The 13,962-nt window shown below is 30.8% G+C and overlaps 3 protein-coding genes across 3 annotated transcripts; 1 reads left to right on the top strand and 2 right to left on the bottom strand.

The window, feature by feature from the left end:
* The first annotated feature begins 5,142 nt into the window (after positions 1 to 5,142).
* On the top strand, positions 5,143 to 8,326 carry LOC124931424 (VAN3-binding protein). The gene is made up of 7 exons (XM_047471883.1): positions 5,143 to 5,592; positions 5,669 to 5,794; positions 6,869 to 7,316; positions 7,389 to 7,631; positions 7,736 to 7,785; positions 7,868 to 7,925; positions 8,011 to 8,326. The coding sequence occupies exons 1-7, from the start codon at positions 5,233 to 5,235 to the stop codon at positions 8,220 to 8,222; spliced, it is 1,497 nt and encodes a 498-aa protein (XP_047327839.1). The 5' UTR covers positions 5,143 to 5,232; the 3' UTR covers positions 8,223 to 8,326.
* Positions 8,210 to 9,356, bottom strand: LOC124931425 (protein LIFEGUARD 2-like). The gene is made up of 4 exons (XM_047471884.1): positions 9,074 to 9,356; positions 8,869 to 8,982; positions 8,645 to 8,802; positions 8,210 to 8,571 (listed from the first exon to the last, which is right to left on the bottom strand). The coding sequence occupies exons 1-4, from the start codon at positions 9,324 to 9,326 to the stop codon at positions 8,365 to 8,367; spliced, it is 732 nt and encodes a 243-aa protein (XP_047327840.1). The 5' UTR covers positions 9,327 to 9,356; the 3' UTR covers positions 8,210 to 8,364.
* A 132-nt stretch (positions 9,357 to 9,488) lies between these two features.
* On the bottom strand, positions 9,489 to 10,300 carry LOC124931426 (auxin-induced protein 22D-like). The gene is made up of 2 exons (XM_047471885.1): positions 10,027 to 10,300; positions 9,489 to 9,940 (listed from the first exon to the last, which is right to left on the bottom strand). The coding sequence occupies exons 1-2, from the start codon at positions 10,227 to 10,229 to the stop codon at positions 9,589 to 9,591; spliced, it is 555 nt and encodes a 184-aa protein (XP_047327841.1). The 5' UTR covers positions 10,230 to 10,300; the 3' UTR covers positions 9,489 to 9,588.
* Positions 10,301 to 13,962: the final 3,662 nt, after the last annotated feature.

Here is a 13,962-nt window from a genome sequence, read left to right on the forward strand (position 1 = left end):
TTAACAAAGTAGTGTGTATACATACATGGCTAAAGTTCAAAGTACTAGTCAACTATATTATGATTGTAAAGAGAGACATAGTAAAGTATTGGTCAAGGCGACAACGTGTAGGTCCTTATTGCGACCTCGAGTCTGGCCGACTGAGGTAACACATACGAATATTGAGGATCATACTGAGGTAAATATCCTAAAATAATACTGTGGGCATGAAATGTTGAGTTATGGAGCCTACACTTATAATAAATTCTACATTATTAATTAGAGTTTATTGGATTTTCTTTTTGGTTTTTGGGCTTGGGCCTGATCAAAGTTATTTAGGTTTATTACTTAAATGTTTACCCTATAAATATGTGATTATTAAGGGTTTACATGAGGGGAGACATAATCTAGAGAGATGAAGTGTGAGGCAAAAACTCTGTATTCCTTCTTCTTCATAGTAAATCTGGTGGTGGCTGAAGTGAATGTAGCTCAATTTGAGTAAACCACTATAAATCTGTGTGTTCTTCTTTCTTGTGTTTTTACAGATTGTTTTCAAGCTGGTAGGATTTGGGAGATACAAATCCTAACATTAAAGGTATCGATATGGAAGCAATAATTGAAGACCTAAGTCAAAATTGTTAGTATTTTTGTATCTCCCAAATCTGGCCAGCTTGAAACAATATGTAAAAATACAAGAAAAAGAACACAAGAAGACACAGATTTATAGTGGTTCACTCAAATTGAGCTAAGTCCACTTCAGCCACCACCATATTTCACTACGAAGAAGAAGGAATACAGAGTTTTTGTCTCACACTTTATATCTATAAAATTATGTCTCTCTCTTGTAAACTCTTAATAATCACATATTTATAAGGTAAACATTCAGGTAATAAATCTAAATAACTCTTGGTCAGGCCTAAACTTAAAACCAAATACAAACTCAATAAACTCTAATTAACAATGTAGAGTTTATTATAAGTGTAAGCTCTATAACTCAACAAAAAATTGTTAACCATGGTGTCACAAGGCCAACTATATATATATGTGATGAAGGTTTAAAGGTAGAGACAAAATTTCAAATGGCAGCGATCTCATAGTCGGAAGGTTTTGAAGAAAATGTAAAAGTAAAAAAAAAATACTGCATCATATATTGAGCGGAGAATACATAGAAAATGAGAAAGATGTTGAACGTCATAAATTGATAACACAAATAAAATAGGTTGTAAAGCTTGTTCTGGTTAAATTAGTCCTGATATTAGATCCAAACCCTCAAAATATATATTGATAACCAAGTTAATCGCAATGGAAATATTAATGAAAAAAAGTGAACAACTCCATACAAATTAATGTCAACTATCTACTATTTCGGTTCACCAATTTTCTGAGTCCCTAGTGTGGCGAGTAATGATATATGTGGTCGATAGCTTTTTTTTTTACAATCACACACATGTTAGTCATCCAATTTTCTGAGTCCCTACTATTTCGGTTCACCAACTATATATATTACTCACAATATATAAAAACAAATTGAACATATTTTAGGTTACGATTTTTGTCATTTAATTGATTAATGAATTTATCTTTTCATACAAAGATGGTGATTTTTAATTATAACATGATTACACAAAATAACAATTTTTAAAAAGATGAAATACATTGTAACACTTAATTAGGTGGAAAAAATTACGGTAGAAAGTTACATGAGTTATAATTTTTTAATTTTTTCAATTTAATTTATATTTGTTTCTCTAATTTTTTTAAAAAAAAAATAAAACCTACCATTTGTCCATTATTATTATTTATTTATTTTTAAACTCAACTTATTTTTTTCCGCAAAAAAAAGCTCTAATTTCTGAATTCGTTTTTGATAGTATGATGCACATATTTGCATTCTTGCATCCAAGAATATTTAAAATTTGAATCAAACAAGGACCTAATTACTTGTAAAACAAAGAAAAAACACAATAGTATTGTGTTTATAACCGGTAAGACTGACTTATCATTATAGGGGTCACGACCTTTATATTTTTTAAAACTGTCAGGGTCCTTTTCAATGAAACGAAGAACGTGTGACAATAAAGAAGAAGAAGAAGTAGTAAAATAATAAATAGATCCTTAACTCTTACATCATGACATAAAGACACATCAAACTTCCTAAAATCGACCAATTATGCCTAAAAAAATCCAATTGGTAAGTTAGAGGGCATGTTTGAAAACTTTGATTATGTGACAATATATAGGGGTGGCAGAAAGTTGGATGACGTCAAAGAACGTACTAATGACGTCACTCGCAAGCACGCCTTGTAAAAGCATGGGCGGTCGGGGTTTGATGTTGCCAATTCTACAACACATTATGGAGGGAGACAAGAGCATTCTCCAGTTGCTATCACCCGAGCTAATCTAAGGCTTTGTTTGATTCATTCTTTAAAATTATATTAAGTTGGTATCAAACAAAACCTTTATAACCCTTTTGTTACAATATTGAATATTCTTTTGTTTTCTTCTCATTAGAAGTTTGTGTGTTTCCTGCAGCAATGACCATTTATTTGTGATTATGGGAATATGACAGTACACTTTTTTATTATTACTGTGCTTGTGTTTATATATGTCGGCTTCTATTTCTTTTTCTTTTATCAACAAATATATTTCAAGATTTTGGGAACAATAATACAATGCCTAAGTTCATATGAAAGTTAATTGGTTTTGTTGTCCATCCTTGTATTAAATTTGATTTTTATTGAAAATCCTATATAGTGTTAATATTGTTCATACATTACACCCTGGTTAGAAAGAAGAAAGGTATGCACATTGAATTTGGTGATCTAGTTTAAATTAGGGAAGAATGCCAATTTTACACACCAAATTATAAGAAAGTGTCAAATTTACTTATTAAGTATCAAAATTCTATTTATATGTATGAACTTGTTAAAAAGTGTCAAATATATTTAAAATAACATAAATATTAAATGGTGTTAAAATTTTTGCCACATGTAATATCCACATATTTTTTATTTTTTTAAATTGACATTACTTTAATTATTTTTTATTCAAACAAAACATTAAAATCTTTTCTTATTTATTTTATCTTTCTTTACCCTCACAACTTACCATTTTCTTTAAATGTTTATCTCTTCATTTCTTCATCTATGAGTAATTTTATTATTAATTGTATTACCTTGATTCGACATTGTCCGCTAATGGCGACAATGATTTAGGGTTCGACTAATGAAAATTTTGGCCACAACGTCTATGATTTAGGAATCGGCCAACAAAAACTTCCACCAACGATGATGACTATTTAAAATTCAGTTAGGGAGCATTTGGAGGTTAAAAGAAGGTAAAAATCCAAAAGAACTTGAGTTAATCAAAGAGAGAAAAATTAAAAAAAAATGGAGAGTTGTTTAGGGATGAGAGAGAAAGTAAAAATAAGTTTTGTTTAAATTGAAAAATAATTAAAATAATGTCAATTTAAAAAAATAAAAAATAGGTGGATATTACATGTGGGAAAAATTTTAACACCGTTTAACATTTCTGTTATTTTAAATATATTTGACACTTTTTGACAAGTTTATACATATAAATAAAATTTTGATACTTAATAAGTAAATTTGATACTTTCTTACAACTTGTTATGTAAAATTGGTATTCTTCCCGTTTAAATTATGGGTATAATCTAAATTAGTTTATTTCTAAACACTTATTAATAAAAATTATATATTATCTTAAATAACCAAAGAAATCATTGCCAAAAAAGTAATACTATATTTTACTTTGGAATTATTTATAATTATAATTAATTAAAAAGATGAGGAATAAATTGGGAGGAGAGATGATGGAAAAGGGGGAAACAGCTTTAGGTCAAAGAGTCAAAGATAGAATCCCTAGCACTAGGAGTTGACTAATCTTGACCAATCTTTGTCCCCTTCCTTTCCCTATACTTCTTTTCTTTATTTGCTTAATTAATTTTACTTATATAATTTACTTTCTAAAATATTTCCTTTTTTTATTTGTCATATATGAATAACAAGGCAATGAAATGAAAAACATTTACATATAATCGAATATCAATTCATCCATTTTTAAGCCATGAATTATTAGTTTTTGGAGGAATGATACATCTCATTTCTTTGATATTTATTATTTTTCATTTAAGGTAAAATAACTCAACAATTTACAACAAATTCTCACATTAAATATTTTAATAATATGTTTAAATAAACTCTAAACTCTAAACCCTAAATCCAAACTCTAAATTCTAAACCTTAAATTTTAAACTCTAAACCCTAAACTCTAAACAGTTTAAGATTTAAGGTTTAGGGTTTAGAATTTAGGGTTTAGAATTTAGTGTTTAAATAAATTAATTAGCTAGAGATGAGAGATAAATTAATTAATCAGTGAGAGAGAAAGAGATATAAATTTTTTGTTTTTATTAATTTCACCCTGTCATGGGGCATTCGCTGTCCCAAGTCTCACTATATATCATTTTTCTTAGTTTTGATGTAAACTTTAAAACATAAAAAGAAAAAATATAAATAAAACAAATTAATGACTATGAATTTTGCAAAAAATAAATAAATAATTAAAGAGGTAAATAGCAAATTAATGAATACTATCACATTTTTATTTACAAAATATATATAAGAAAATTTTCTAGATAGACTATAGCCCACCCAAATCTTTACACACCTTACACCCTCATATCCACAACATCATTCAATTTATTATTCAAAATTTATTTATATAAATATTTCCCTAACAATAAAGTAAATTTATAAATTTGGATTATATATATATATATATATATATATTAAAAGGTGCATGTATATTGAAAAAAAAAATATAAAATAAAAGAAAAAAATATTAAATAAGTTATAAAGCTAGTAAATTTTTTGAAAAAAATGATTAACCTCTTAAATATTTCAATGTCTTTCCTTGAACGTGTAATAATAACATTAGAAATAATATGACATATTTTATTAGAATTAGATAATTAAGTAACAAAAGTTTATACTAAAACAAATGATTAAGATTTAATTTGTTTTCTAAACAAAAAAAAAAATAAAATAAAAATAAAAGTAGTATTGTTTGATTACTATATTGCCCTCTCTTTTGGCAATAAAAACAATGAATCTATAAATGGCAAAGCAAAGCTATCGACTTTCTCATCATAATAAAGTCACACCATTCCACAATCAATCGTCACTAAACCCTTTACTATTCCTCTCTCTCTCTCTCTCCCAAGAAACACCAATAATGAATCGCAGCAGGCTACCGGAAAAGGCACGTTCATCCGCCGCCGCCGGAGATATCGTACATCTACCGGAAAGTCCAAGAGGTCCAATGGAATTCTTATCCCGTTCATGGAGTGCTTCCGCGTTACTACTCTCCAAAGCTCTCTCCACAACCTCCTCCTCCTCCGCCGCAGCAGCCATTTCATCTAAGTCTCCTGTTTCTTCACTTCCCATTCCTCCCGGAGACCCTGCCGCCGCCCTTCATCAAATGAAGCCTATTTCTGAAGATTCCGCGGCAATCGCAAACGCTAATGCGTTCTCTTTCTCTTTCGCATCCTCTGCCACTTCTCAACTCGTCCTCGAACGTATCATGTCTCAATCGGTGAGTTTTTTTTTAAATAAATTATTCCATTTATAAGAAAATTATTTGATTTATAATTTGTCGCCGGAAAATGCAGGAAATATCGCCGTTGACGTCGGGAAGGTTATCTCATAGTAGCGAACCCTTGAACGGTTCATCTCTTACCGACGGGACTGATAGCCCTCCGATTTCTCCCTCCGACGAGTTTGACGACGTCGTTAAGGTAATCAAATGTTTTGTTTTTTCATGTTTTTTAAATTATTAATTTATTTCTTTTACTTTTTATACGATCAAATGAACAACATTAATGAAATGAGAAGTGTAAACATATCATTTTTTGTGTGCCGTATTATCATTTATGGAACAAGGCCTTGTTTGATCTTGTGTTTTTTTTTTAAAATAAAAGTAAAATAATGATATTTTGATCTTTGTTTTCATAGATTGAGTGATTTAATTATTATAATGACAAAAATATAATAAAGAGATTTTATTTTAAAAAAAAAAAACTAAGATCAAACTACCTCTAAGGTCATTTATTTGTTAATTTAAGTTGAATAATAATTGAGTATTTAGAATTCTTATTATTTATTTCAATTAATTAAAAAAATAAATGTTTACACCCGTCTCATCAAACAGTATTTTCAGTATTTAAAAATAACTTGTATCCTTGTTTATTAATAGTTTATATTTATATATATTTTCATTACATTAAATTATTTTTACATACATAAAAAAATTTATTTTAATTATTTAAATAACAAAATTTGGAATGAGACATTAAATTTAAGAATTAAAAATAAATAAATAAACTCAATAAATAAAAGTATGTTTACAAATAATTGAAATAACGAACCTAGAAAGAAGAGCTAAAGTTACTTCTATTATTTATCACAATAGAAAAAAAAGTTACAAATAATTATAATTGCTTTATGAGATTCCTCCACTCATCTGCTAATCACATTATTAATGATTGGATTAACAAAATTAAGTTCAAAATTATTTATCTATTCCTTTATTAATATTTTTTTCTTTATTAAATAAGTCTTTTTCATAATTTAAAAGAAAACATGATTTTGAAATAACTTTAATCCAAACAAGGCCTAAGAAATTTTATTCAAATTCCAAACAGTCCCTCTCTTATCCCCAGGTATTGTACTCGTTTCTTTTGGTTGTCTCTATGAAGAGGAACAAATAGCTGCAGGGCTAGTGGCTACTTAATTTATTTCTTTTTTTTTTTTAAATAATTAATAAATTAAAATTATAATTATATGTATTAAATTTTAATATATTATGGCAGTATTTACGGTCCAACAATTCGCTTCAGCCACTATTCACCGGCGCACCACCGCGCAACGGAGCCGGCGCCGCCGTCAACGGCAGTGGAGTGAACACGCCCGGCGGAAAGACTGTGGGTAGATGGTTAAAGGAAAGAAGAGAGAAAAAGAAAGAAGAAAACAGAGCCCACAATGCTCAAATCCATGCAGCAGTATCTGTTGCCAGCGTTGCAGCATCGGTTGCCGCAATCGCGGCGGCCACCGCTGCCGCTTCTGCAACTGGTAAAGACGAGCAGACGGCGAAGACGGATATGGCCGTCGCTTCGGCAGCGACATTGGTGGCTGCTCAATGCGTTGAGGCGGCAGAGAATATGGGCGCCGCTAGAGAACTTCTAATCGCTGCTATTAGCTCCGCCGTTAATGTGAGATCTCATGGTGATATTTCTACTCTCACCGCCGCCGCCGCCACAGGTTCATTATTTCTCTCTTTATTGTTTTAAATTTGATAAGAAACTCAAAATTTTTGACAAATTTGTTTTGTAGCTCTAAGAGGAGTGGCAACATTGAAGGCTAGAGCAGTAAAAGAAGTTTGGAATGCGGCGGCTGAGAAAGGATCTGGAATAAGAATTAGTGGTAGTTTCAACCCTGACCACAACCACCACCCAACCGTCGCCACTAACTGCCTTCACGGCGGGGAAGGTATAGACTCCGAAGAGAATTTCCTAGATGCTTGTAATCAACAGCTCCTCGCCCGTGGTACCGAGCTACTCAAACGCACCCGTAAAGGTAGGTTCAATCAAACAAGGGCGGAGCTAGGATTTGAAATCTACCGGGTTAAAAAAACATGTCTTTTTTCGGACATATTCTTAATTTGTTCATCATATTTTCAGGTGATCTGCATTTGAAGATTGTATCTGTATACATTCATCGCACAGGCCAGGTAAAACAAAGAAGTTTTAGTTTATTTTGTTACATGTAGTAAAAATAATGCTTGATTTTCAAAATTCATGGATGGTGTGCAGGTGATGTTGAAGATGAAAAGCAAACATGTTGCAGGGACAATCACCAAGAAGAAGAAGAGTTAAGACCTACCCATTACTAACAAAACTTTAAAAAAAAAAAAAGAACTAAAATTGATTCTAATTTTGTCTTGATAAACTTTCAGATGTTGTATTCGAAGTTTGCAAGAACTTACCATCCTGGCCAGGAAGACACCTATTGGAAGATGGAGAACAGAGAAGATATTTCGGGTTAAGAACTGAAAACAGGGGGCTTGTGGAATTCGAATGTAAGAATCAAAGAGAATACGACATATGGACACACGGAGTCTCTAGGTTACTAGAAATCATAGCCGAACGCAATGGAATCATGAAATGAATCAACCAACTATTAATTATTGTAATCTTTTATCTGTTTTCATGATGTAGACAATCAATTATTACAAACAATTTCCAATATTATTACACTTATATTTTGCAGTATGTATAAAGTCTATAGAGAGATCAAATTCAAATAATTCCTACCCATCCGCAGCCCTGAAAAGGGTTAGTAATGCCATGAAGAGATTGATGATATCCAAATACAGAGTCACAGCAGCCCATATGTATTCATCATAGGAAAATCTCTTTATCAGATTGTCTGTATCGTATACAATAAACCCCGAAAACACAATCGCAGCCAGACCACCGTAGATCATTACTGAAAGTTTACCCAAGGGGAAGAAAATCTACAACAACCCAGAATTTTTTTGTGCTTAACATATACATATCTTCTTAATAGAAATCATATTGAAACTGTACCTGGATAAAAGAGAAGACCATAAGAACAAGGAGGGATGCAAATAAGAATGGTCCAAGAAAACTGAAATCATGGCCTCTTTTAGCAGCCCAGAAAGTGTATAATGTTAAACTTCCAACAACCACCCCTGTTAAGATTGCTGCTTCCAGGATAATCTTTCCTATAAACATAATGAAATTCAATAAACAAAATTGCAGGTTTTGAATAAGAAGATTAAAAATGTTACCTTTAGTGAAAGCACATGACAATCCAATAAGAAAGGCCATGCTAGTTGTGAATATACCCAGAAGAATAAAGTTCACCGGATGCTTCTGATGATAATATTGCAAAGGGCACAAGGCTGAAAAGTGAAAACAATCATTCAAACTCAGAATCGATCATCAAAATGGAATAACAAAACAATGGAAATTCAATCAATCAATCAATCATACTGATGAAGGGTATAAACAGAATGACGATGTACAGGATGAAACCAGTGTTTGTGGTAACAAAGAAAACAGAAATCGGCCTGTAAAAGACCACGACGGCGGCGACGGCAGCGGTGAGGAGGAGTTGGAATGAGATGATTGCATATATCTTACGAATAAACGCCCATCGGAGCTCAGGGCTCTCGAGCATCATCGGGTAAAGCTGATTGCTTCCCGATTCAATATCGTTCTTGCCATAATCATGTTGATGCCCCATCTTTTCAAATGAATCAATGATTCAATCGATGAACCCAAAAAGCTTAAGGATTGTTTTCTTCACGCAATTAAAGATCCATATTTAACCTCTATAACCGCCCAATCCGCTCAGTTTTTCTCGGTTAACCCTAGATTTACTCACTAATTATCTGAATGTAAAATGATTCTAAAAACTATAAATAACCCAACATCAAACAAAATAAGGTGGAATTTACATAAAATTTATTGCAGAATTCACAATGGTATACATAAGAAGAATATTATTATAGATTAGAAGCTAATCCTTTAGCTTCTGATCCTTTCATAACTCGAATTCTATTACAAGAATTAATAAACATCTCCCATGGAACATCCCCAGCAAGCATCCAATCTCCATCTTTGTCTTGATAAGTTGTCGCGTTTTCAGATTCATCATAGCAACCAATAGTGCATTTGAACATAGTTTCCAATGCCTTAACAAGTTCTGAATAACCCTTATAAAATTTCAAATCAATCTTCCTTAAATAAGGAGCTCCATCCATGCTCACTTTCACTAAACTTCCATCGCCGAGACTTTTCCTCTCCATGCAGTTTTTCCGGTAAGATCTCACCGGCGGCCATCCCACTACTTGCGATCTGTATTCATGAACAAACACCCATCAGATTAAATATATCATCTTTACTAATTACAATATGTGAAAATGAAATTCATGAGTGCTTACTTTGATGATGGAGGAGTTGAATCATGATGGGAGGAAGAATCTGTTTTGGGTTCTAATGAGGAATTAGAACAGGTGGTGATTGTCATCTCCGGCGACGGTCTCTTGACGCCCCTTGCGGCGGCGACGGCGACGGCGGTGGGGCCCAATCTTAGCTCTGTTTCCTCCAAATGAAGATCATTTATATTTTCATAATTAGTTGTCATAATTATGAATTATATATCCAAATGTAATAATGTTTTTTCTAGAGAGAGGAGAGAGAGATGGATGAAAGATTTCAAATGGGGGTGGTGAGTTTTATAAGTAGAACAAGTTTGGGGTGGGTGAGTGTTATTTATTATTTATTATAATAATTGTTTTACATTATTAAGTTTTGAAAATAATTATAAATTTTATTTTAATAAGATAATGTATTTAAATATGTTTTTAATTTTGGTGGTCATTTTCTGTTCGTGCGTTACATGCTTGGTGAACCCCACGCGCTTAACTATCAACCAAGTGGTTGGTGACACGTGTACGAGAACCGTGAGATATGTCAATCAACGGTGCAGATGAATGGAGAACATTAAACAAGGAGCATGTGTTGTGGGCCCGACATGTTGTTATGTTGTGAATGAAGAAGGCCCACTTAAAAATTTAATATGGGCTATTATAATTTAATGTGGGCCATAGGCATGTGAGAAATGTCTCCTTTCGTATGGACATGAATATGAACAGCCCATAATGGGGTTATCCTTTAATAATTACTAATTAGGATGAAAATACATAATTGCCCCCCTCTTCTCAAGTACTTGTTGTTATGGCCACACATTTGAACAGCCGGATCACAATAATAATAATTATTATTATTATTGTTTGTAAATATATAAATAAAATGGAGAGAAAAAATTATCATGGATAAGGAAGAATTAATGCACAAAAAGATAAGCATTGAACAAATGCATGTTACAACACAATAATAATAATAATATTAATAATAATATAATATGAAAGTCTGTCGATTACCTTGAAAGGCCACCACCACTACTCATTTTGCTTAAATAAACTATATCCCAATAAATATCTCATTTTACGTCTTGAGAAATAATAAAGAGCTGAAAAGTATTTACAGATGGTAAAAGAAATAATTTTTTTTTGAGTAAATTGAAAATCTAAAAGTTTTATCTTCTATTAGATTTTCAATTCACTTAAGGGGATGACACGTCATTTTCTTACATTTTTTTTCAAATATTTTTCCGCTCTTTATCATTTCTCATAATAATATTGTTAAATTAAGTTAAAGTAAGAAAAATGGGGAAATTGTTAAACTAGGTTAAAAGGAGAAATCATTAAATTAAGATAAATTATGAAAACGTCTTAATTGATTAAAATAAATTTAGGATAATTAAAATGAACACACATCGTTTTAATGATGATTTTGATGAAAAAATAAAACTAAGTTCAGTAATGTGTTAATGCACTGGTAAAACCAACTAAAGATTCGCTGGCAGCAAGGTTGATCAATCAGCTGAAAATGCGTTAACAGCTGAGTTGCCATCAACAAACTCTACACCAGCTGAAGATGCGCTAACAACTTAGTTGCCATCAGTACTCCACATCAGCTGAAGATGTGCTAACAGCTGAATTTCCATCAGCATAGCGCGATATCAGTTGAGTTCCACATCAGCTGAATGCTTATCAGCTAAGTCAAGTAGCTGAGAACGCGTGAATTACAATACAACAAAAATATACAACCACTTCTCTACTCGGACATGCAAAATGATAAACGAATATTCTATTCTCATGCGCACTAAAACCCCGTACGTCAGGCATACGACAAACATACCAGTACCACGTATCAACAAAATAGATTCTACCGTTGCCATGCAGAAAATATAAAAAGGCATTAGAGAACAACGGAAAAAACTATAGTTCGCACAAGACGATATACGTTGAATGATAATCTCTTGTATCATTTTGATAATTATTTTTACACGTGTAAGTTGAACAAATAGTCATTTGTTCAACAAGATAGTGTGAGAGCTAAGAGTTCAGACGGGCAAGTATTAAGACTTGTGATCTAAATGGGTTTGTGTGCAGAGGCGGAGCCAAGATTTGAAACCTACCCGGGCTAATGCATTTTAGCGACGGAAAATAACCAATAACGACGGTAATTTACCGTCGTTATTGATAAAATACATACAGGTTATTTAAGGCTACCCGGACTACAGCCCGGGCCGGCTTGTACTTAGCTCCGCCCCTGTTTGTGTGGAGGCTATACAAATCAAAGTTTTCTAGTGAAATCCTTCTGGAAACAGAAGAATGGGTGACGTATTTGTTTTATCTTCGAATATCTATAAAATATTGTGTTATCTTTTCATTGCTTCATTCATTTTTATATATGGCGTTTCAAATCCCGCAAGCATTTTCCGTATTTGAAATCGTTCAAAAGCTTGCTACGATTTTTCCAAAATATAAACATATTTTCAATCTCAAAAAAACTAAAATCGCATTTAAGTGAAAAATACAACAACAATATTCAATTAATTCCTTCTAGTGTTGTCTTCGATTCTAACAAAAAAAAAAAAAAAAAAATTATATATATATATATATATATATATATATATATATATATATATATATATATATAAATTTTAAATTAGATGAGTTTTCACTTATAAAATACATTACACATTTATTACCTCTAATTCTACCAGCTCATTTATTTGTATTTTTGATTTATTTTTAATAAAAAAAAGTTTATAATATTATATTATTTTAAAAATTATTTATTTTATTAATTAAAATATTCTTATTTTATTTTTATTAAATTTAAATAAAAAATATATTTTAATTATTTTCTGTCAAACAATCTTTCATTTTTTTAAAAATTAAGATCAAATAAGTTTTAAGCACATAATTTTTTTTTATAAAAAATTAATTCTTATTAAATTAAAATATAAATTATATATAAAAAATTAATTAATAAATAATACAAGATAACGTAAAAAAACAAAATCAATAATGGATGATCTAGATATTAAATTACATAATCAATTTACAAAAATAAAACTCTCATTAGAAATGATTAAACAATTATGCGATTTATTGAGAATTCCTCCAAATTCTTAAATGATGACGGTTGTAATAGAGTAAACCGAATGAACCAATGAAACGATGTCGAAAAAATCTCTATCAAAAATTATGAGCGGCAATTAATATTATCCAGCCGAGGGTTTATAAGTAACGCCGAAAAAGGTACTACAAAATGAAAATGGATCATCTACATATATGAACGAAATAGTGAGAAATTCATACAAATTATGGGACAATACATATAAGAGTTCCTCAATATGAAAGATATAAAAAAATGAGTAACTTCTTATTGAAAAAATAAAAAATAACTTCAAATTCGATTATTTTGTCTCTTTTGTTGTTAATAAAGGTACGAAAACGGACTCGAGAAAAGATTATCAAAACAATCGGAGGGTATAAACAACAAACCACCCTCTAACAATGGATAGTATTATTCGGATTATAAAAATTCGAGACAGAAAATCGATCAAAATTAATAAAATGTTAAGAAAAAAAAATCAGCGTCATATAGTTCGGCTTATCTTTTGAGACTACGGATCTATTATGCATGTTAATTCCTAGGTCAACCCTCCTAGGTCAACCACCGACAGAATTAATAAAAAAATTAATGTATTCAATTTTTCTCAATAGTTTTAAGTTTTATTTAAACAAGTTATTCATAATTTTCAACAAAAAAAAAATCTCTGTTTATCCATAATTTTTTTGATTAATTATTCATTTGAATCAAATTGGGTCTTTTGACTATACAAGTGGATAACACTACTAAATAATTTTTACTCTTTAAATATACAAGAAATTATAAGTTTTTTTTTTTTATTAAAATGACTTTATTTATATTTTTGAATAAATAACTTATATTTAGTT

Source organism: Impatiens glandulifera, chromosome 3 (genome assembly GCF_907164915.1).
Source record: "Impatiens glandulifera chromosome 3, dImpGla2.1, whole genome shotgun sequence".
NCBI lineage: Eukaryota > Viridiplantae > Streptophyta > Magnoliopsida > Ericales > Balsaminaceae > Impatiens > Impatiens glandulifera.